The 17,453-nt window shown below is 55.1% G+C and overlaps 1 protein-coding gene across 2 annotated transcripts in view; it reads right to left on the reverse strand.

Annotated features, from left to right (window-relative positions):
- PPP2R2C (protein phosphatase 2 regulatory subunit Bgamma) overlaps window positions 1–17,453 on the reverse strand; it is a 135,500-nt gene that overhangs the window by 41,755 nt on the left and 76,292 nt on the right. For both annotated transcript variants that reach the window (XM_017680504.3, XM_017680505.3), the window contains exons 2-4: window positions 8,584–8,681; window positions 6,252–6,417; window positions 4,203–4,315 (exon numbers count right to left, since the gene is read on the reverse strand). In XM_017680504.3, coding sequence (XP_017535993.1) covers window positions 4,203–4,315; window positions 6,252–6,417; window positions 8,584–8,681 — 377 coding nt within the window. The remainder of the gene's footprint in view (window positions 1–4,202; window positions 4,316–6,251; window positions 6,418–8,583; window positions 8,682–17,453) is intronic.

Genomic DNA, 17,453 nt, shown 5'->3' on the forward strand with positions numbered 1-17,453 from the left:
GGGCTGTGCTGGTGCCTGCTCACAAGTCAGCAGGGGCCAAGTGCGCCTGGAGTAGCGCATGGTCCGCAGTGAGTTCCCAGGCCATGCGGGCCACCCCTCCTCCTCGGGAGGTAGCCGCAGGTGGCCAGGCCAGGCTTTACACATCTCGGGTCCCAGCACAGCCCCCGGGCATGGATGGCTGCAGGAACAGTGGGAAGTGCGCCTGCGAGGGAGGCAGCAAGGCCGGCCTCAGCGCGAGGAAGAGCACAGACAGCTGGTGGCAGGCCCCACAGACTTTTGTGGCCAACTGGAGGGCTCCTGAGCCCGGGGCAGGATCACTAGGTAGAATCGCATGGACCCCACCAGAAAGGGGAGGGGGCAGGAGTGACGTGGTGGGGTTGTCGTCTTCTTCTGTCTGACCCCCAGTGGCCTGGGAGCCAGTTAGGGGCACGGCACTTTCCCCCATTATCTCTGTGACTGGCACCCAGCCCGGAGCAGCACGGAGAGGTCCTCAGGTGCCTGAGTGAGCGCGCGAGTGTGGGAGGGAGTGGGCCGTGTCCCTCCAGCTCCCCAGAGGTAGCCAAGCTGGAAAGTGACAGCTTCAGTGCTGCACTGGGGGCAGGTGAACACTCTGTGTTCCTCCTGATGCAAGCACAGCTCCGCGGCCCATGCACCATGGCACCCAGCGTGAACACATGCGGGCAAGTGTGAGCATGTGCGCCTGCAAGTGTGGATTGTGCATGTGTGGATGTGTGCGAGTGTGTGCGTGTGCATGCGAGGGTGTGGGTGCCTGTGTGTGAATGAGTGTAGGTATAAGTGTGGGTTGTGCGAGTGTGGATGTGTGCGAGTGTGTGCATGTGCATGGGGGGGGGGTGCCTGCGTGTGCATGAGTGTAGGTATAAGTGTGGGTTGTGCAAGTGTGTGTGTAAGGGTGTGGGTGTGAGTGTGCATGTGGGTGTGCACCTGTGTGTGCACAAGCATGGGTATGATTATGGGTTGTGCGAGTGTGCATATGTATGCACAAGGGTGTGAGTGTGAGTCTGTGTGTGCATGAGTGTATGAGTGTGGGTTGTGCATGTATGCAGATATGTACACGTGCATGTGTGTGCAAGTGTATGGGTATGTGTGACTCTGTATATGTGCATGTGAGGGTTGTGGGCGCTGTGCAAGTTTGCATATGCGTGTGGTTGTGTGCAAGCATTGCGTGAATGTTGCGTGCATGCGTGTGTGGGAGTATGTGGATGAGTGGGGGTGTGAGGGCGTGTGTGTGTGCAGCTTTGATGCACAGCTCTGCCTGGCTCCGGGTAGTCCTGTGATCCTGGCTCTGTGTCTGCACTTCTAGGCTACACGCCTGGGAGTCGACGCTGGTGTGTCCAGATGCCTCTGCGGAGCCTTCCACTCTGTACACGCCCCTGGGTGTCATATTCCGTGTCAGCCCCTAGCCTTCCCTCCCCTTCCTCAGGGCACAGCCACTGCACACCTCGGGGATCACCAGACTCTGCAGTCACACCGCCCCCAGAGGTCTGGCCTAGCAGAGTCTTGGCATCTCAGTCTGCCTCCCCCCTCCTTCCGGTAACACTGTTTCCTCCTGGCAGGCTTGGAACTGTACCCCCAGAGCTCCAGCCACTCACTGCCACCCCCAAACCATATTTCACTTTAAATAAGGAGAGGAAGAGTGCAGGTGTGGGGTTTTCATGAATAAAACATGCTCCCCCTCCACACACACACACTTCCAGAAGCCAACAGCTAGTCCAGGTGAGGGGCACAAGGACAGACACATAAACACTAAGGACAGAGCAGAGTGGGGACAAAAGGCAAGTGGACAGAGGACGGATAAGGCTTTTCATCTTGCTTGTGTATAAAGGCTTTACAGAGGTGAAGCCTGACAGGGCTTTAAAGGCTGAACATGAGTTCACCAAACAGACAAGGTAGAGAAAGGCCTCCCTGTGTGCCCATCTGTCATAGAACTGCTCCTGGGTGTGCGGTGACTCCATGTCTATTTCCTTAGGGAGTGGAGGACACCCCTAAAGGGGGACACTCAGTCTTACCTCGTTCACCTCTGGGACCCTAGGGACCTAGCACAGAGCAGCTTCTCAGTAAATCACAGCTGCTTCCAGCATGAACAGCACGGATCAGGCAGGGAGCCGACGGGGCTGGTGCGGCTTGGGTGAAACGGAAGGCAACAACGTGGGGAGCAAGATGAGGACAGACCCAGACACCAGTGTTCCCCCTTTCCTCTCCTCCAGCCTCAGCTTCCAGTGAGTGCCATCTTGGGGAGTGGGTTGACACACAGAAAAAAGTCTCAGACATGGGGAGGAAAGAACCAAAATTCCCAAGGGCCACTGGCTCTGCTGCGAATGCCAGGCCAATCAAAAGGTGCTAATTGCATCCTTCCCACCAGATGAAACCCTCATAAACTTTCTTGGGGCCGGGGCTGGGGCTGGGGGGCACCAGCGCTTCCATTACTCAACATCGAAGCTAACTGGTTTCCCAGCTTCCTCGGAATTTATTTGTGCAATTTGTCAGTCATTTAGAGGCTGATGTGTTTAAACATTTATTTCTCCTTCTTGGGAGCAACATTGATTACCATGTCATATTTATGACAATTCGCCAAGTGCTTGGTACATGTGCCTGCTAAGTCATTTCAGAAAAAGCCAGTAGTCATCTCCATCTGACAGGTGAGGAAACTGAGGAACAGGGCAGGGAGATGGGCAGTGCGTGGGCCTGTGAGTGGGTTGGGAGCCTGGGAGAGGTGCGAACTCTGTCCCCACGCCACGTAACACCCCTCCCTGTGCGGAGCAGCACGCACCCACAGTTAAGGCACAGACAGAGGGAAATGGGAATCACATGTGATGTGAACTGGCCTTTCCAAACTGGCTCAAGCCTGGAAACTGGAGCTGAAGGGAGCAGTCAGCTCGAGCGCTCAGCCTCGCTCATTCACGGCACTGAGGCCACCTCCTCAGAGCCACAGCTGTTGCAGGCTAGGTGGCCCAAGACTTAGACCTGATCCTGCCCTCGGGCGCTTTGTTCACTGAAGCCTCCCAGTGCCTAGAGCAGGGCCGTGCACATAGCGGGTGCTCAAGCCACGTGTGCTGAACGAATACGACTGAGTTAACCGCACACCAGTATCGCCCTCAATAAACATGTGCAAAGCACCCACTACGTTCCAGGCAGAGCTCTGGGAGCCAAGCACAGACCAGGCAGCCTCCGTGTGCTTCCCGTTCTGCTGGAGAAGGAAACGGACTGACTTTCCCAGCATGACACCACTAGGCGTCCACAGGGCTTTGCTGGGAGGCAGGAACCTCTTTCCCCCTTCACGGAGGAGACTGGGTGCTGGCTGACCCTGGAGCCAGGCTTCCTGAGTTTGGGTGCCGGCCCTCATTTCCGCATCTGTAAAATGGGGATGACGATCATGTGCCCACTTCGTAGGGTTTGGGTGAGGATTAAGGGAGTCATTACGTGGCTTGGAAGCCACATGTTGGCCACGGATATGTTCTTGCTGCTGGTGAGGAATCGGAGGCTCGTGGAGGCTGAGAGCCCTGCCCAGGCCACACCACCAGGCGTGGCAGACGCAGGATGTGACCCTGGGGCCCGTGAGCCCAGGACGCTTCCTTCCAAGTCTCACAGCCTCTCTGCTGGAAGAAAGAGGAGCCTTTTGCCTTTTAATCATGTTGGGGACCACAGTCTGCTCTAGCCCAGCTCTGCAGCTCACCCTCCCCAGCCTCTTTTAAATCCTGCAGTCTTTGAAGCTGAGCCTTCATGGAGGCTGCAAGAATCACAAGGTCCAGGCCAGGGGCTCGGGACCCACAAAGCGCAGCTCACGGGTCCCCCTTCTGGCTCCTACACTCACTCAGCTGAGTGGCTCTGGGTGAGTTGCCACCTCTCTCTGGGTCTCAGCTCCCCCTTGTATAGCACAGGTTTCTAGGACTTGCTCTGCACCCTCTGCTGCTGCTGAAAAGCGCTTTGTGGATAATCATCACCTCCGTTTATCCTCACAAGACTTCTGGAAGAAAGCTGATCGTCTCTGCTTTGCTGGTGGGGAAACTGAGGCACAAGGCACAGGTGTGAAGCAAGGATGTACCCTACGAGCAGCCCAGCCAGGATCCGAGCCTGACTCTGGTTCAAATCTCAAATGCCTTTGAAGCCCTAAAATCCTCATCATTTAATTAAAGCAGCATAAACCACTTCCTGCTTGCCAGAATCTTCCATGTTCGACATCTTACCTGCAGTGACGTCACTGTGGACAGGTCCTTGAGCTTCCCTTCTTCATCTTTTAGGTTGTATCCCTCAGGCCTTTTATCTCGTTCGGTAATCTTCCATAATTTGATAGTTTTATCTTTAAAAACAGAACAAAGAACAAAGTTAAACAAGACACTTGATTCACACCAGCACAGAGAATGGAATGTCACTTGAGTCCACTAGGTCAGTGTGCACTGACCCAGAAATTACTCAGCCGTTACCCTGTTCTTAGACACGGAGGTTCTTTCTAATTTGGCTCGCCATGTAGACTGCTGCAGTGGACGCCGTGTCCTCATTCCCTAGCTCCTCAAACTGATCCTAGCGGTGAAAGTGCCGGGTCAAAGGTAGGGCACTTGCCAGGGTCACTACTAATCTCTGATTTCCAGAAAGACTGTATGAATGTGGCTTCCTAGTTTTTAAGTCCTTCAATGACAGTCCAAGGAGGGTAACCTATTCGCTATTTCTGAGCGGCATTCTCCCCATGCAGAATGCAGCTTTTCGGTGTCCTCACTGTCTGATATCCTTCCAATTGCATCAAAAGAGTAATCTTTAGTAACTAAGATGTTTAATTTTATAGGTCAACTCGGCTAAGCCACAGTGCCCAGCTATTTGGTCAAACATGAGTGGATGTTGCTATGAAGGTATTTTTTAGGTGAGATTAACATTTAAATCTGTGGAGCAAAGCTGATTATCCTCCACAGTGTGGGTGGGCTTCACCAATCAGTTGAAGGTCTAAATAGAACAAAAAGACTGACCTCCCCCAAGCACAAGGGAGTTCTGCCAGCAGACAGCCTTCGGCCGCACCGGCCCTTCATGGGTCTGCAGGCTTCTGGCCAGCCCTGCAGGACTGTCAGCACCCACAATCAGTGAGACAATTCCCTGAAGGAAACCTCTAGCCATAAATCTGTATCTGCATCTACATTTCTATCTGTCCACACAAACACCCTCTCATTCTATTGGCTGTGTTTCTCGGACATCCCTGTCCGCTATAGTAGCCAGAATGCACCCAGCCAAGTTCAGGAGAAGGAGCGGAGAGAAAATGTATCAATCAAACACTTGATATGTGCCCAAGGACACCCTTTTAGGAAAGGGTAGAGCTGGGATTCAAACAGTAGGTCAGGAAGCGTTGAGGGTGGGGTGTTGGGGAGCTGCTGAAGCTGACCTTTCCTCCAGAGAGGCAGGAAGAGTATAACCTGCCCACTTCCATGATTTGAAAGGTAGCCCCTGCCTGTGGTCCAGCAGGCACTGGCCGGCTATGTCCTCAGCCCGTATTTCATTTCATCCCCCAGTTTCCCCAGGAGGCAGGCACAAACTTACAGCTCAGATAGACAAGGGGCAGGACCAGGGGCTGGCCTGTCCTCAGAAAGGACCTCTCCCAGGGGGCTCTGAGACGGGGGTTTGCTGAGCAAACCGCGTGCCACTGGCCAAGGTCACAGGGCTGGGACAGCATCCAGGCCTGTCCTCCTTCCAGCCCAGGCACCTCTGGCCCCAGGAGCCACGCGTCCCCTCCAAGGGGGCCACCTCGAAGCTGGGGTCTGGCCAGGAGCCCCCTTGGGCGGAGTGGCAGGGTGGCCAGCCAGGCTCCCAGTCCACTGCTTCTGCTGCGGTCCCGCCCCACACCATCTGGTGACGAGCTCCACTCCGGGGTGGTCTGCGGTGCTGGTGGGGGTGGGGGCGTGTGAGCAGGTAGGAGGTAAGTGTGCACCAAGTGTTCACTGCCCCCCTACCCTGGCCTCCCTGTCAGGACTACCAAGCCCCACCCACCCCCAAAGGAAAGTGGTTCACCAACATGTTCACGACGCTGCTGTTTATAACGAGGGGAATAGGCTGGTGGCTAAGAGGCTAAGGAAGCTACGTCACAGTCACTGACGGGATTTGCACGCTGCTCAAAGGGTTATTTTTCAGTTCTAGAACCCACAAATATTCTCAGAATGCAAGTAAAGTGAAAACAGCATTTGATAACAAACCGCTAGAGCACACATACCCCCACCCCAATTCACGGGCGCGCGTGCACAGACAGGAGCGGCCCTCACCGTTGGTGGACAGGAGGGAGTGGGCGGCATTCTGCTGCGGGAGCCATTTGATCTTGTTGATTTTCTCCTCTATCTCCAGGCTCTTGAGATAGTCGAACTCGGGCTCGTGGCTCTGGAAAGTGCTGTAGACATCATACTCGCCCTGGCTGTGAGGCGCATTTTTACTCTGCAAGGAAAGCCGGACAGCAGGGCTTGAGTTCCAGGATGGCAGGTGGGGCAGAAGCAGGGCTGGGGATGGGGCGGGTTAGTTAAACCCTCAGAGAGCCGGGCACAGCAGAGGAGACCAGGTGTCCAGCAGTGCCAGTGGACCCGACACAAGGGTCAGGACACTCTCTGTATCTCAAACGGCCAGTAATCCACGGTGCAGCTGTGGCCAAGCCCACGTCTTCCTCAGTCCAGTGAGTGAGAACCCAACCATGCTAGCTCACGTTTACTGAGCACCTACTATGTGCTGAGCTCTAAGTGCCTCTCATCCTTGAGGCTCCCTGCGGTGGGTGCCATGACCCTCCCCACTTTACAGATGAGAAAGGGGAGGCTCAGAGGTGGACAGACCCCCAAAGCCACGTGCCCAGTAAGTGCCGTCATTCACTTCCCTCACGTCTGTCTGACACCAAGCCCACCGCTCTGACCTGCTCCTCAAGTCCAAGTGCCCCACTGGAGCCTGAATCAAAGAATGAGCACATTTCGGAGATTTTACCCTGGGGAAGAACATCCTGCAGTATCAGACCTGGGATAGAAAATGTCCCCCTGACTGTCCCCAGTGGGTCCCATCCTGGCTTAGGTAGTGGGAATCCTTAAAATAAGAACACCAACACTGAGGTGGGGAACCCAGTGGGGGCACCAGGGACCATTTTCTCAGTAGAAATTCACGTTTATATGACACTATGCAACTCCAGCCAGAAGCATAACCTCCCCAGGCACCAGATGAAGGCATTCAACCAGGCACAACTTCAAAATTTCTGTTAATCTTTAAAAAGTGTTTATTATTACATTTTTACACCCGTCTCACTTCTGGAAAGCTTTAAAGTTCTTCAATATTCTTGCCTCTAATTCACTTCATCTCTCATGAGAACCGCTTATGACAAAGGTCAGTAGTAGGACCAGAATAAAGAAAAAAGTTACAGGAGAAAAATTCAAAATTGAGAAACTTGCATCTCCCAATTTAATTTCGTTCTGCAATCTGGCAAAAAGAAGGCTCTGCTTTGCCACCTCGGATGGGAGGCTCCGGTCCTCATGAAACCACCATTTCCCGGCCACAGGACCAGGCGTGGGTGACGGACTTCCAGCTGTCCACTTTCTGGCTCCATGTCCTTGGTGAGCTATTCCACACCCTCTGAGCTCTGGTCCCCCCATGTGTAAAGTCAGGGTAATAACGGCACCTAAGCCCCTGCAGGTGGCATGAGGGAGGGTCTGGGAGCAAAGCCAGGTGAAGTCAGACCTCAGGAACACCCACCCGGGGGAGGACGCTCAAGAGCCTCGGGATGGGGGGGACGGTTCTGCGACGCCTCTCTCCTCCCCTCGCTGCTTCTCTTCCCCATCTTCCTCCTCTCCTCTCAGCTCCCCTCTTCCCTTCCCCCTGTGTACCATCTTGTCTTCAGCGTCTAATCCCAGCATGTGTCGGATGCGGGAGGTGCCTCCTTTGAGGCAGGGGCTGTGTAAGTGGCAGACCGCACGGTTTTGGTTTCAATCCCTGCTCCTTGCCCACGAGCTGCGTAATTCCTCCAAGGGTCCTCATCTGTAAACCAGGTGTTGGTCCCCACCTCAGAGGTAAGCAGTGAAGAGTGGATGAGAAGTATATGTAGAGAATATAGCAAGGTGACTGCGCATAGTAGGTGCTCCACAAACGGGGTCCCTGTCATTGCACATTTCAGAGATGGCTCCCCTGGGTGGATGGTTCCGGTCTTACCCGGAATCCTGCTGGACAGCAAACCTCATTAGGGCCCACGGCTGAGCAAAATCGCAACGGTGTGGCTGGCCCCACAGCTGCAGAAGCCTCAGTCCTGAACCCCCCAGCTCTGGCAGGTACAGGGCCAGTTCACCTGGCCGCGAGCAGTTGGCTGGGTGCCTCACCCAGGGCAGCAACTGGCTCTTCCTGTCCTGTTTCTCCAGGATCTAGGACATGGTGAGGGGTCAGCAAAGTCTGCTGAGCAGAGGGGGCTCTGCACATGGTGGTGTGAGCCCACCTGGACCTGCTGGGGCCGGGCCTGCGTCCCAGCACACGTTAAGGCGTGTGGTTTCTCCTGAGAGAAGCCACCTGAGTGGGATGCCTCCCAGCACCCTGTGGGTCGGGCCCAGGCTAAGTGTAGCCTCTTCCCCACCAGGCCCCACGCACCTCTGGTTCCCGCTGGAAGATGACAACCCGGCCACCCTTGTCACCTGTGGCCAGCAGCTCTCCGGTATGGTTGAACTCGACGGTAGAGATGATATCAGCTGGGAGGGGGAGAGAGAGAGAGAGGAGGGCATGGCTCATTAAGACCCCAGGTACTGTGCAGCTCTGCAGAACTGTGCCCCTGCACGCCCCTCCAGAGGTCCCTGCCACGGTGAGTGGGGCCAGCATTGGGGCAGCAGGAGCCCAAGGGGCTGGGAGCACTGGGGGAGCTCCAGCTGGCCCCCCAGGCACTCCCCACTGGCTGTGGGGCAGACCTGCCCCACAGGCGTGCCTCCCTCTGCCCCCTTCCTTACTTCCTGCTCCCCTTCATCCAGAAGCGGTTTGGGGTTGGGGTTTCCTCATGTGCTGCCCAGGCGACTGGGCTGCAAATCTGACACCCACCAGCCCCACCCTGAGAGCCACGAAGACCACCTCTACCCCTCCCTGCGCCCACGGACCTCCAGGAGATGGGACCCCCACTGTTCTTCCCACTCCTGGCCTGGGCTCTGTAGGCTACAGTGCGATGGATCTGCTTTTAACAAACTGCAGATCTGACCTCCCCCAGAGGCCCAGGGAAGGATGCTTCAATGGCCCCCTGCCCCCAACTCTTCTACTCACAGCACAGCCTCCAGGGTGGCGGCTTACCCGAGACGTGGGGTGTCTCTACTCAAAACCCTCCATTGGACAGTGACTATAATGGGGTATATGGTGGGGACTTGAGAATGGGGGGAATCTAATAGCCACAATGTTGCTCATGTGATTGTACATTAATGATATCAAAATTAAAAAACAAACAAACCTCCATTGGTCCCCAAAACCAAATCCTGATCCCTCCTCACCCCACCCCACCCCCACCTTCTGCAGCCCTCCGGTCTCCAGTGATGGCAGCTCCATCCTGCTGGGTCAGGCCAGGCTTGCACTCACCCTGACTGCCCTCTCTCTCTCTCTCACATTCCACGTCCAGTCCTACAGGCTTGGCCCCCATGACACAGGCAGGTTCCAACCACTTCTCCTTGCTTCCTGCCTGGATGAAGGCAGCCAGCCTCCTACTGGCCCTCACACTTCACCCCACCCACTACGAGAGAGCTCAACACGCAGCAAGGGAGGGGGCCTGCCTGAAACCCTCAAGCGGGTCCCTGTTTATCTCAGAGCAAAGCAGAGGTCTGGGAGTCTGCAGCCTTGAGCGACCTGTACTCCTCACAGACAGACCGGATCAGGAGCCCAAATCTGTGCCCCTCCCTTGGACTTGCACGTGGACCCTGGCACTGCCACCCAACCTGGGCCGGGTAACCTCCCCACCCCTCTTACACACGTCCCGTTGCTGGGCTCAGCCCTGCCATTTGCTTTGGCATGCAGGACGCCAGCAGAGAAGCCACCACCCTGCGCCCCCGCAGAGGAGGGCCAGTCCAGGCTAGCCCACTGGCCCCAAGAGAAGCAGGAAACACACGGGCAGCAGTCACCCCGGCCACGCCAGCCCCGAGCGCAGCCCCCACTGACCCCTCAGGGAGCCCAACCAAGCCTCGATCAGCAGAATCGGCAGATGCAGGATAAAGATCTATTGTTGACTACCATGGACTTTGTGTTCTTAACTCAGTAGACGATACCGGCCACCCCATCCCAGCCTCCTCTCCACTTCTCTCTGCCTTGCTCTTCCGGACTGTGCCCCTTGCTGTTTCTCAGAAGTACTGGCCACCTTTTGTCTCAAGATCTGTTCTCTTGGCCTCAAGTGGTTTTCCCATTCCTATTGAATAATTGCCTTCTCCTTTGCCAGTCAGGACCTTTTAGAGGTTGCTCCTGACCTGCACTGGCCTTCTGAGCAGCAGGGAAGTGCCAGCTTTGACAGCAACAGAAAAGGGGAGAGAGAAGGTGGTTTAAAGGCAGGATGATGGGCTGGCATATTCACCGATGAAGATAAAAGCACATTTCATTAAGCTTAAGAAGACAAGACCAGGAGAGCAGTCTAGGGCAGCCTGTAACTGCCTACTGGGCACGGGGCCGGGCTGAAGTCAGGCCCTGCTGCCCGACACAGGGGCTGCCTGCCGTGCCCACGCACAGAGCAGAGTCACAGACTGGAGCCACCGCCCAGCGGGGCTGGGTTCCCGGGCACGGCACTGGGTCTTGCTATTCCATATTAGTATCCCCTGAGGGGCAAAGAGCAGGATATAAAATTGTATATAAAATGTTTTTAATTATCTAGACCAGTGATCACAGCCATGTTAAATAGCGAACAAACTGGGCAGAGGGATAAAAAACCTGGAAGAGGATTCTCCACCATCTTAGCAGAGATATAAGCTATTTTTCTTCTTTTTCTACTTTTCCGTTTTTTAGATTTTCTACAATGAATGTATATTTTTAAGAGCTTTATTGAGATATCATTGACATACAAACAATGCATGTATTTAATATATATAATTTGATGGGTTTGGACATATGCATAATTTATATTATTTTTATGATGGAAAAATAACAATGTCATTAAATTAAAATGCCAATGTAACCATCGGTACCCAGAGCAAATGAGGTCCATAAATGCTGGGTGGTTACCACAGTAACAGACACTAACATCCGCAGGCAATTTACAATTTATATGTCAGTTTCACACGTCCACTGCCTCCCTTGAACCCCCCCCACCGCCGGCCCGGGAGGGAGACAGGACTGATATTTCCATTGGCAGCTGAGGAGAAGGAGGCCTTTGCACAGTGACAACCTCCCCAGCGGCTCGTGGACCAGCTGTGTGTCACGGGTCGGAACTTGGCTCCAGCCCCTCGGCTTGTGGCCTTGGGCTCCTGGCTCCACTGCTCTGAGCCTGCCTTGTCACTGATAGGAGAGCTGCCTGGGATGAGAAGCTCCAGAATGATGGGAGAGTTTGGGAGGGAGAAGGACCAGGACCGAGAGGAATGATGAATTACCAAATTTACAGGACAGACAGCCAAAGTCCGTTTTCATCCTCACAGCAGCCAGCTCAGAAGCGTGTGAGATGGACCCGCGGCTCCACCTCGTGGTGCTGATATGGGGGTCCTGGTCCCTCCCACCAACATCCGCGGAGCAACTACCCAACTTCCCGCCAGGGAACTGCATCCTCAGACCTTTGAGTCGGTGGGTGTTTTAACATATACTGATTGTTCCACAGTGTCTCCTGGGGTTTGCCTTACGAAGGGCGCCTCCCCGAGAGCTGGACATTCTCAGGGAAAACCATGCAATTGGAAGGCCCATCCTCTCACCTGGGAATGTCTGACCCGTCTCCAGCCCCAACAGCCTTCCTGCAGAGTCCCCACACCCGCTCAGTAGTCTGTCCTGCAGCTGCCGCCTCCCGCTCGGGGTGCACCCCTCTGGATGCTGAACCCCTCCCCCGGGGGGTGTCCGTGTCCACACCCTCTCACCTTGACCACCGACAGCTACATTTATCACCTCCCGTTGCTCAAGTACTAGCTCTCGGGCGCTGCTCTCAAGCTGCCACGGGAGCGTTTGCTTGGCAATAGCGTAATGGTTCCTAGCGGATCAGCTCTCTCACCAGTAGCAACTATAGACCCTCAACTGGAGAACAACAAATCCAGGAACCTGAGGGCCCCGGGGGGGGCCAAATGCAGGCTGAGGCCGGGGGAAGGCCAGCAATCGGGACTCCCGCTTCCATGGCTTTGAGTCTGAGAGGCTGCGGTCTGGGCCACGTGGTGTGGCTGCTGAAACTTAGATCAAGAGCCCTTCTCTTCAGGTTTGATGAACCAGAAGGCAGAGTGTGGGGAAACCCTAGGAACTGGAAAGTGATCCACTGGCTGGGTGGACCCCCAAATGCAGCATATAAGTTCTGCCCAGATCTTTGGCCGGCTGTAAACCATACGTGCACACAACAGACTCCGAGCAGCCAGCTAAGGCTAAAAGAAGGGAACTGGGGTCTGGGCTGCTGCCTGTCCCCCCAGGGACAGTTTGCAATGAGTTCAAGCAAGTTAACTGCTCACATATGCAAAACAAACATGCCCTTTGGAGACACAAAACATCCAGGACCTCAGTGTTTTCTTTCACAACACCAAGGGTTTAATCCAAGATTATATGAAGATACACAAAGAAATAGTAAAACATCACCCATACTTAATATAATCAATGGAAACCGTTCCTAAAATGCCCTGGATATTGGAATTAGCAAATTAAAAAATTTTAAGGAGGTATTATAACTATATTCAAGGATGTAAAGGAAAAATTTCTCCTACTGAATGAAAAGAAAGGACATTTCAAAAGAGAACTAGAAACTACTTTAAAAATAACTAAATGGACATTCTATGACTGAAAAATGCAATGCCTGCAACAGAAAATCACTTGCTGAATGGAAAATCTGAGATGGCAGGAGAAAGAGGTAGTGAACTTGAAATATATCTATAGAAATTCCCCAATCTGAAGAACAGAGAGAAAATAAATTTAAAATGAAAAAGAACAGATCTTCAGGGATCTGTGGACAGTGTCAAAAAAAATCTAACATCAATGTAATTGGAGGTCCAGAAGGAGGGAGAGAGGGAACAGAGCAGAAGAAAGGTCTGAAGAAGTTATGACCGAATACTCCCCGCTACGGTAAAAGCCCAGTATACACATTTAGGAAGCCCAGCTAACTCCAGGCAGGGTAAGTACCAAGAAAATCATACCCAACTGTCAAACTGCTAAAAACCACACTAGGGAAAATTTGTAAGCAGCTAGAATAAAACATCTTTCATTCAGAGGCACTGTGACTCAAATAATTGCTGATTTCTCATCAGAAATAATAGAGTCCAGAAGACTTTTCAGGGCTGAAAGAAAATGTAAGAACTTGTCAACCCAGAATTCCAAACCCCGTGCCATGTGAGTGAAATAATTCTCCAAGACTGAAGGCCAAATAAAAGGGCTTTCAATCAAAGCCCTCCATGGACCAGTAATTTAATCTCAGAAAACTCCTGCTAGACTCTTAGCATTCCCTCTTTACAGACAAGGCCACCAGGAGCTGGGGCGCCTGCCTGAAGGCTCATACACGCCGGAGCCTTCGCAGCGCTCTCAGCCGGCACGTCCCTATGCACGCGCCACACCTCAGAGGGCCGCCGGCAGACACTCCCGGCTGGAGTCCCAGCTCAGCCACTGGGTGAGGCCTGCCGAGTTCCCCAAGCCACTCCACTGTGGGTGAGGAAAATCCGTGAAACCCCACACTGCCCTTCCACTGGCGAGGCCCCCTCTTCCTTCTGTGGCAGCGTGGGTGTCCCCCAAGTGGTGAGGCAGAGTCGAGAGGCAGCTTGGACCGTGGCACAGGGAGACACAGGCGGACACCTGGGACCAGACACGGGGGGTACTCTCAGCGGAAGCTCAGCGCTGCCTGGTCAGGGAGCCGGAAGGCCACGCTGGGGTCCAGCCTGGGCGTAGGGAGCAGGCAGAAGTAGTGCCCCAAGGCACCAGCCCAGGGAAGGTGCACGGGGGGAGGCCGAGCCAGGGAGGGGCAAAGATGGTGTCACGGGTTGAACTGTGTCCCCGAAGAGAAACGCTGAAGCTCTGACCACAGTGCCTGTGACTGGGTCTATCTTTGGGCCACCTTTGCAGGTGATCAAGTTAAGATGTAGTCATAGGGGACTACATTGGGCCCAAATCCACTGAGGGGTGTCCTGAGAAGAAGGCTCTGTGAAGACAGAGGGACGCGCAGGCACACAGGGAGGAGGTATGTGACAGCAGAGGCAGAGAGTGGAGTGACGCGTCTGCAAGTCAAGGACCGCCAAGCACTGCCACCTCTACCAGAAGCTGGAAGAGGCCCGGAGAGATTCCTCCTGGAGCCTTCAGGGGGGAAAACGGCCCTGGTGATTCCTTGATTTCAGACTCCCAGCCTCCAGACTGTGAGAGGAGAAACCACTGTTGTTTTAAGCCACTGAGTTTGTGGTCACTTGGCTCGGTGCCCTAACACAGAGGAGAACAGAGCAGAAACGAGTGGTCGTGCAGGCACCAGCCGTGGGGCTCCCAGGCTGCCGGGGCCTTGGCTCCTGCTGGTGCCAAGGGGAGAAGAACCAGCCCTTGGATCTCAGAGATGCCCACTGTGGCCGTCATCAAAGGAAGGCATTCCAATGCCAGCCCCAGCACACACCGGCTGTGTGACCTCACCCAAATCACTCACCCTCTCTGAGCCCTGTCTGTCACATTGATAAAATGGGAATTGTCATCCCTGCCTGGTCACAGTTCTCCTAGGGTTTATGTGGAATTCAAACGATCGTATGGACTGGAAAGTTCCCGGGCGGCTCTTGCAGAGGCATGCAAATGGGAGGCGAGACTAAAATGTTCACCGGGGATCTCCTGCCCTGCTCATCCATCACCACCCATCACTGTAAGTGCTGTAGACACCATTATGATCCATCAGATGTCATCGGAGCTCCTGGCAAAGGAGGGCCCCTGCAAAGCCCAGCTTGGTCCTTCCGCTGGGAGAGTTGCATGTAATTAGTACTGTCAGGCATGGGGCTGATGAAGAGCAGGCAGGAAAGAGGAGCCTGCCTGCCCTCAATGCAAGAAAGGCTGGGCTGGGCAGCAGCCCGGGAGGGAGCAGCCAGGCTGGAAGGGGCAGGGGCGGGGCGTAAGGGGACAAGGGAGGCCAGCCTGCCCTCAGGAGTGCTCCAGGCCTTGGGAGACATGTAGGAGGGGATCTGGGAGTATCTCCTGGACAGGTAACACAGGGGGAGTTACTGCCCTGGTGGCCCTGTCAGTGGCTTCCTGTCTCGGCACCCTCTGCACTGTGACTTTGCAGCCCCTCACACCCAGGGGTGGAGCCCACCCTTGATGCTACACTGGTCCGTGACTTGCTCTGGCCAGCAGAATGTGGTGGAAGGGAGAAGGTGCTGCTTCCAAGGCTAGGCTTCCAGAGGCCTTGCAGCCCCTGCTGCCCTGGACCCACGCTCCTGCACGGAAGCAAGCCCAGGCTGGCCACAGAAGGGTGAGAGCCCACATGGAGCAGAAACAAGCCACTGCTGAGGCCACCCTGAGCCAGTCTACAGGCAGTCAACCCCAAACATGGGAGAGAGCCCTGCAAACACTAGCAGAGACACCTTCCTGAGCCAGGACTACTGCACATGCAGAGTGAGCACAGCCCCCATGCAAGAAAATGCATCAGCCCAGACTCAGGAGCCAAAATAAATGCCTGTCATTTGAAGCCTCTGAGTTTGGGGTGGATTGTTCCACAGCAGTGCCTGACTGACACAGAGGGGCTGCCAGGCAGAGCTGCCTCACAGCATCTTTAGAAGAAACAGTGGCGATCCTCGCCAGCCCTGTGATGGATTGCCTGTTTGGGGAGTGGGAGGTCATCTAAAAGACTTTTCTGATCAGGAAACGCTCCTAACTGCAGCCTAGTTTCCCAGGCAGGCGTGTGCCCCCTCCCCACCCAGGTGCCCTGTCTGGACTGTGCTCTTCCCGGTTCACCTGGGGAGCAGTGTGGGTCCTCCATCTGATACCTGGTTCTCCTGTTTCTGTCACAGCTTCTGCAAAGTCACCCGCTGAGACAGTCCTGGGGTGGGAGGCAGCGGGAGGCGACCAGAGGGCGAGGCTGGGCACCGGCAGACCAGACTCAGCTTCCCCGCTCACCTCTGCGCAACCTGGGGCAAGTCCCGCCTCCCTGAGCCTGCTGCCTCGCCTGTAAAACGCGGAAGCTCACGGGACTCACGCAGGTGCGGTGGGAATAGGGCTAAGGTGGGCGTGCCAGGATGCCAAAACGGGCTCCTCCAGCCTCAGCTCCAACCAAGGCACCAGGACGGCAGAGGGAGCCCAGGTCCCGAGAACCTGGACCGTGAGTGGCCCCCCCGGGGGCTCCGGGCCTTTGGGCCCCTGGGACCAGAGCAGGATATCATAAGGGGTGGGTACCAAGGACCCTCCCGGTACCTCCTGGGAGCTGTTCCAGCACTTGACACTTACTACCAGACCTTCTGAACTGCGAGAAGTTGTTGGAGTCATAGTGTTGGTCCCCATTGTACATACAGAGTGACACTGAGCCACAGACACGATTAGTAATTTGTCAAAAGTTGCCTGGACGATGTGTGCAGAGCCGGGGTTTACGCCCAGGCAGGCTGACTCAGAGGCCTTGGACTTGACCCCCTGGCCTGGTATTTCTCAGGATGTTTAAAGTAGTCACACATGGGACGTGGGGGAGGGGTGGAGACGTTTCCCGGGAGAAGCAGGGGATGGTCTCCACCTGCCCTTTGGGGAAGGGGGCAGTGTCACCTCTCCCCCAAACCTGGTGGGACCTTTGCAGCGCTTCAAAGTACACTTCCTGAAGGCAGGAGATCCAGGCCTGAGACTCAGAGGGCAAAAGGGTCTGGGGTCTGGCTGTGACAGCGACAGGAAGGAACAATGGCTTTTGCCCATGTGCTTCCTGTGGACAGGAGAGAGCTGGCGCAGGTCATTCTTGTCCTGTCTGTTGGCTTCCCAGACTGGTAAGAACGCTGCAGAGGGAGACCGCTGTGCAGGGGACCAAGACACACACTGTGACGGTCCAGCTTGAGGGCCCTGCAAGAGACGGCTTGGCCAGACACTTGCAGACCACCAGCCGAGGACCCATGAGAGAAACAGGCAGCTGTATCCACCTGCCAGGCCCTCCCAAAGCGGGCAAAGCAAACGGCGGCCCTGCCCCTGACTGCCCTCCAGCCCACACGGGGAGGGTGGGCAGAAGCTGCCAGACTTGGGCCCCACCTGCAATGTTGGCCTCTGGCTCGAGCAGGCCCGGCTGTGGGTCGCTGCAGGAAAATGCCAAGTCTGGTTCAAAGTCTGGACTGTTAGCTGGGACTGGACGTTCATTACTGGGCATGTGCCAAGAGGCCACTTAGCTCCCTGAGGGTGATCGGAAAGGTGGGGACCTGCCCCAGTCT

Source organism: Manis javanica, chromosome 5 (genome assembly GCF_040802235.1).
Source record: "Manis javanica isolate MJ-LG chromosome 5, MJ_LKY, whole genome shotgun sequence".
Taxonomy (NCBI): Eukaryota; Metazoa; Chordata; class Mammalia; order Pholidota; family Manidae; genus Manis; species Manis javanica.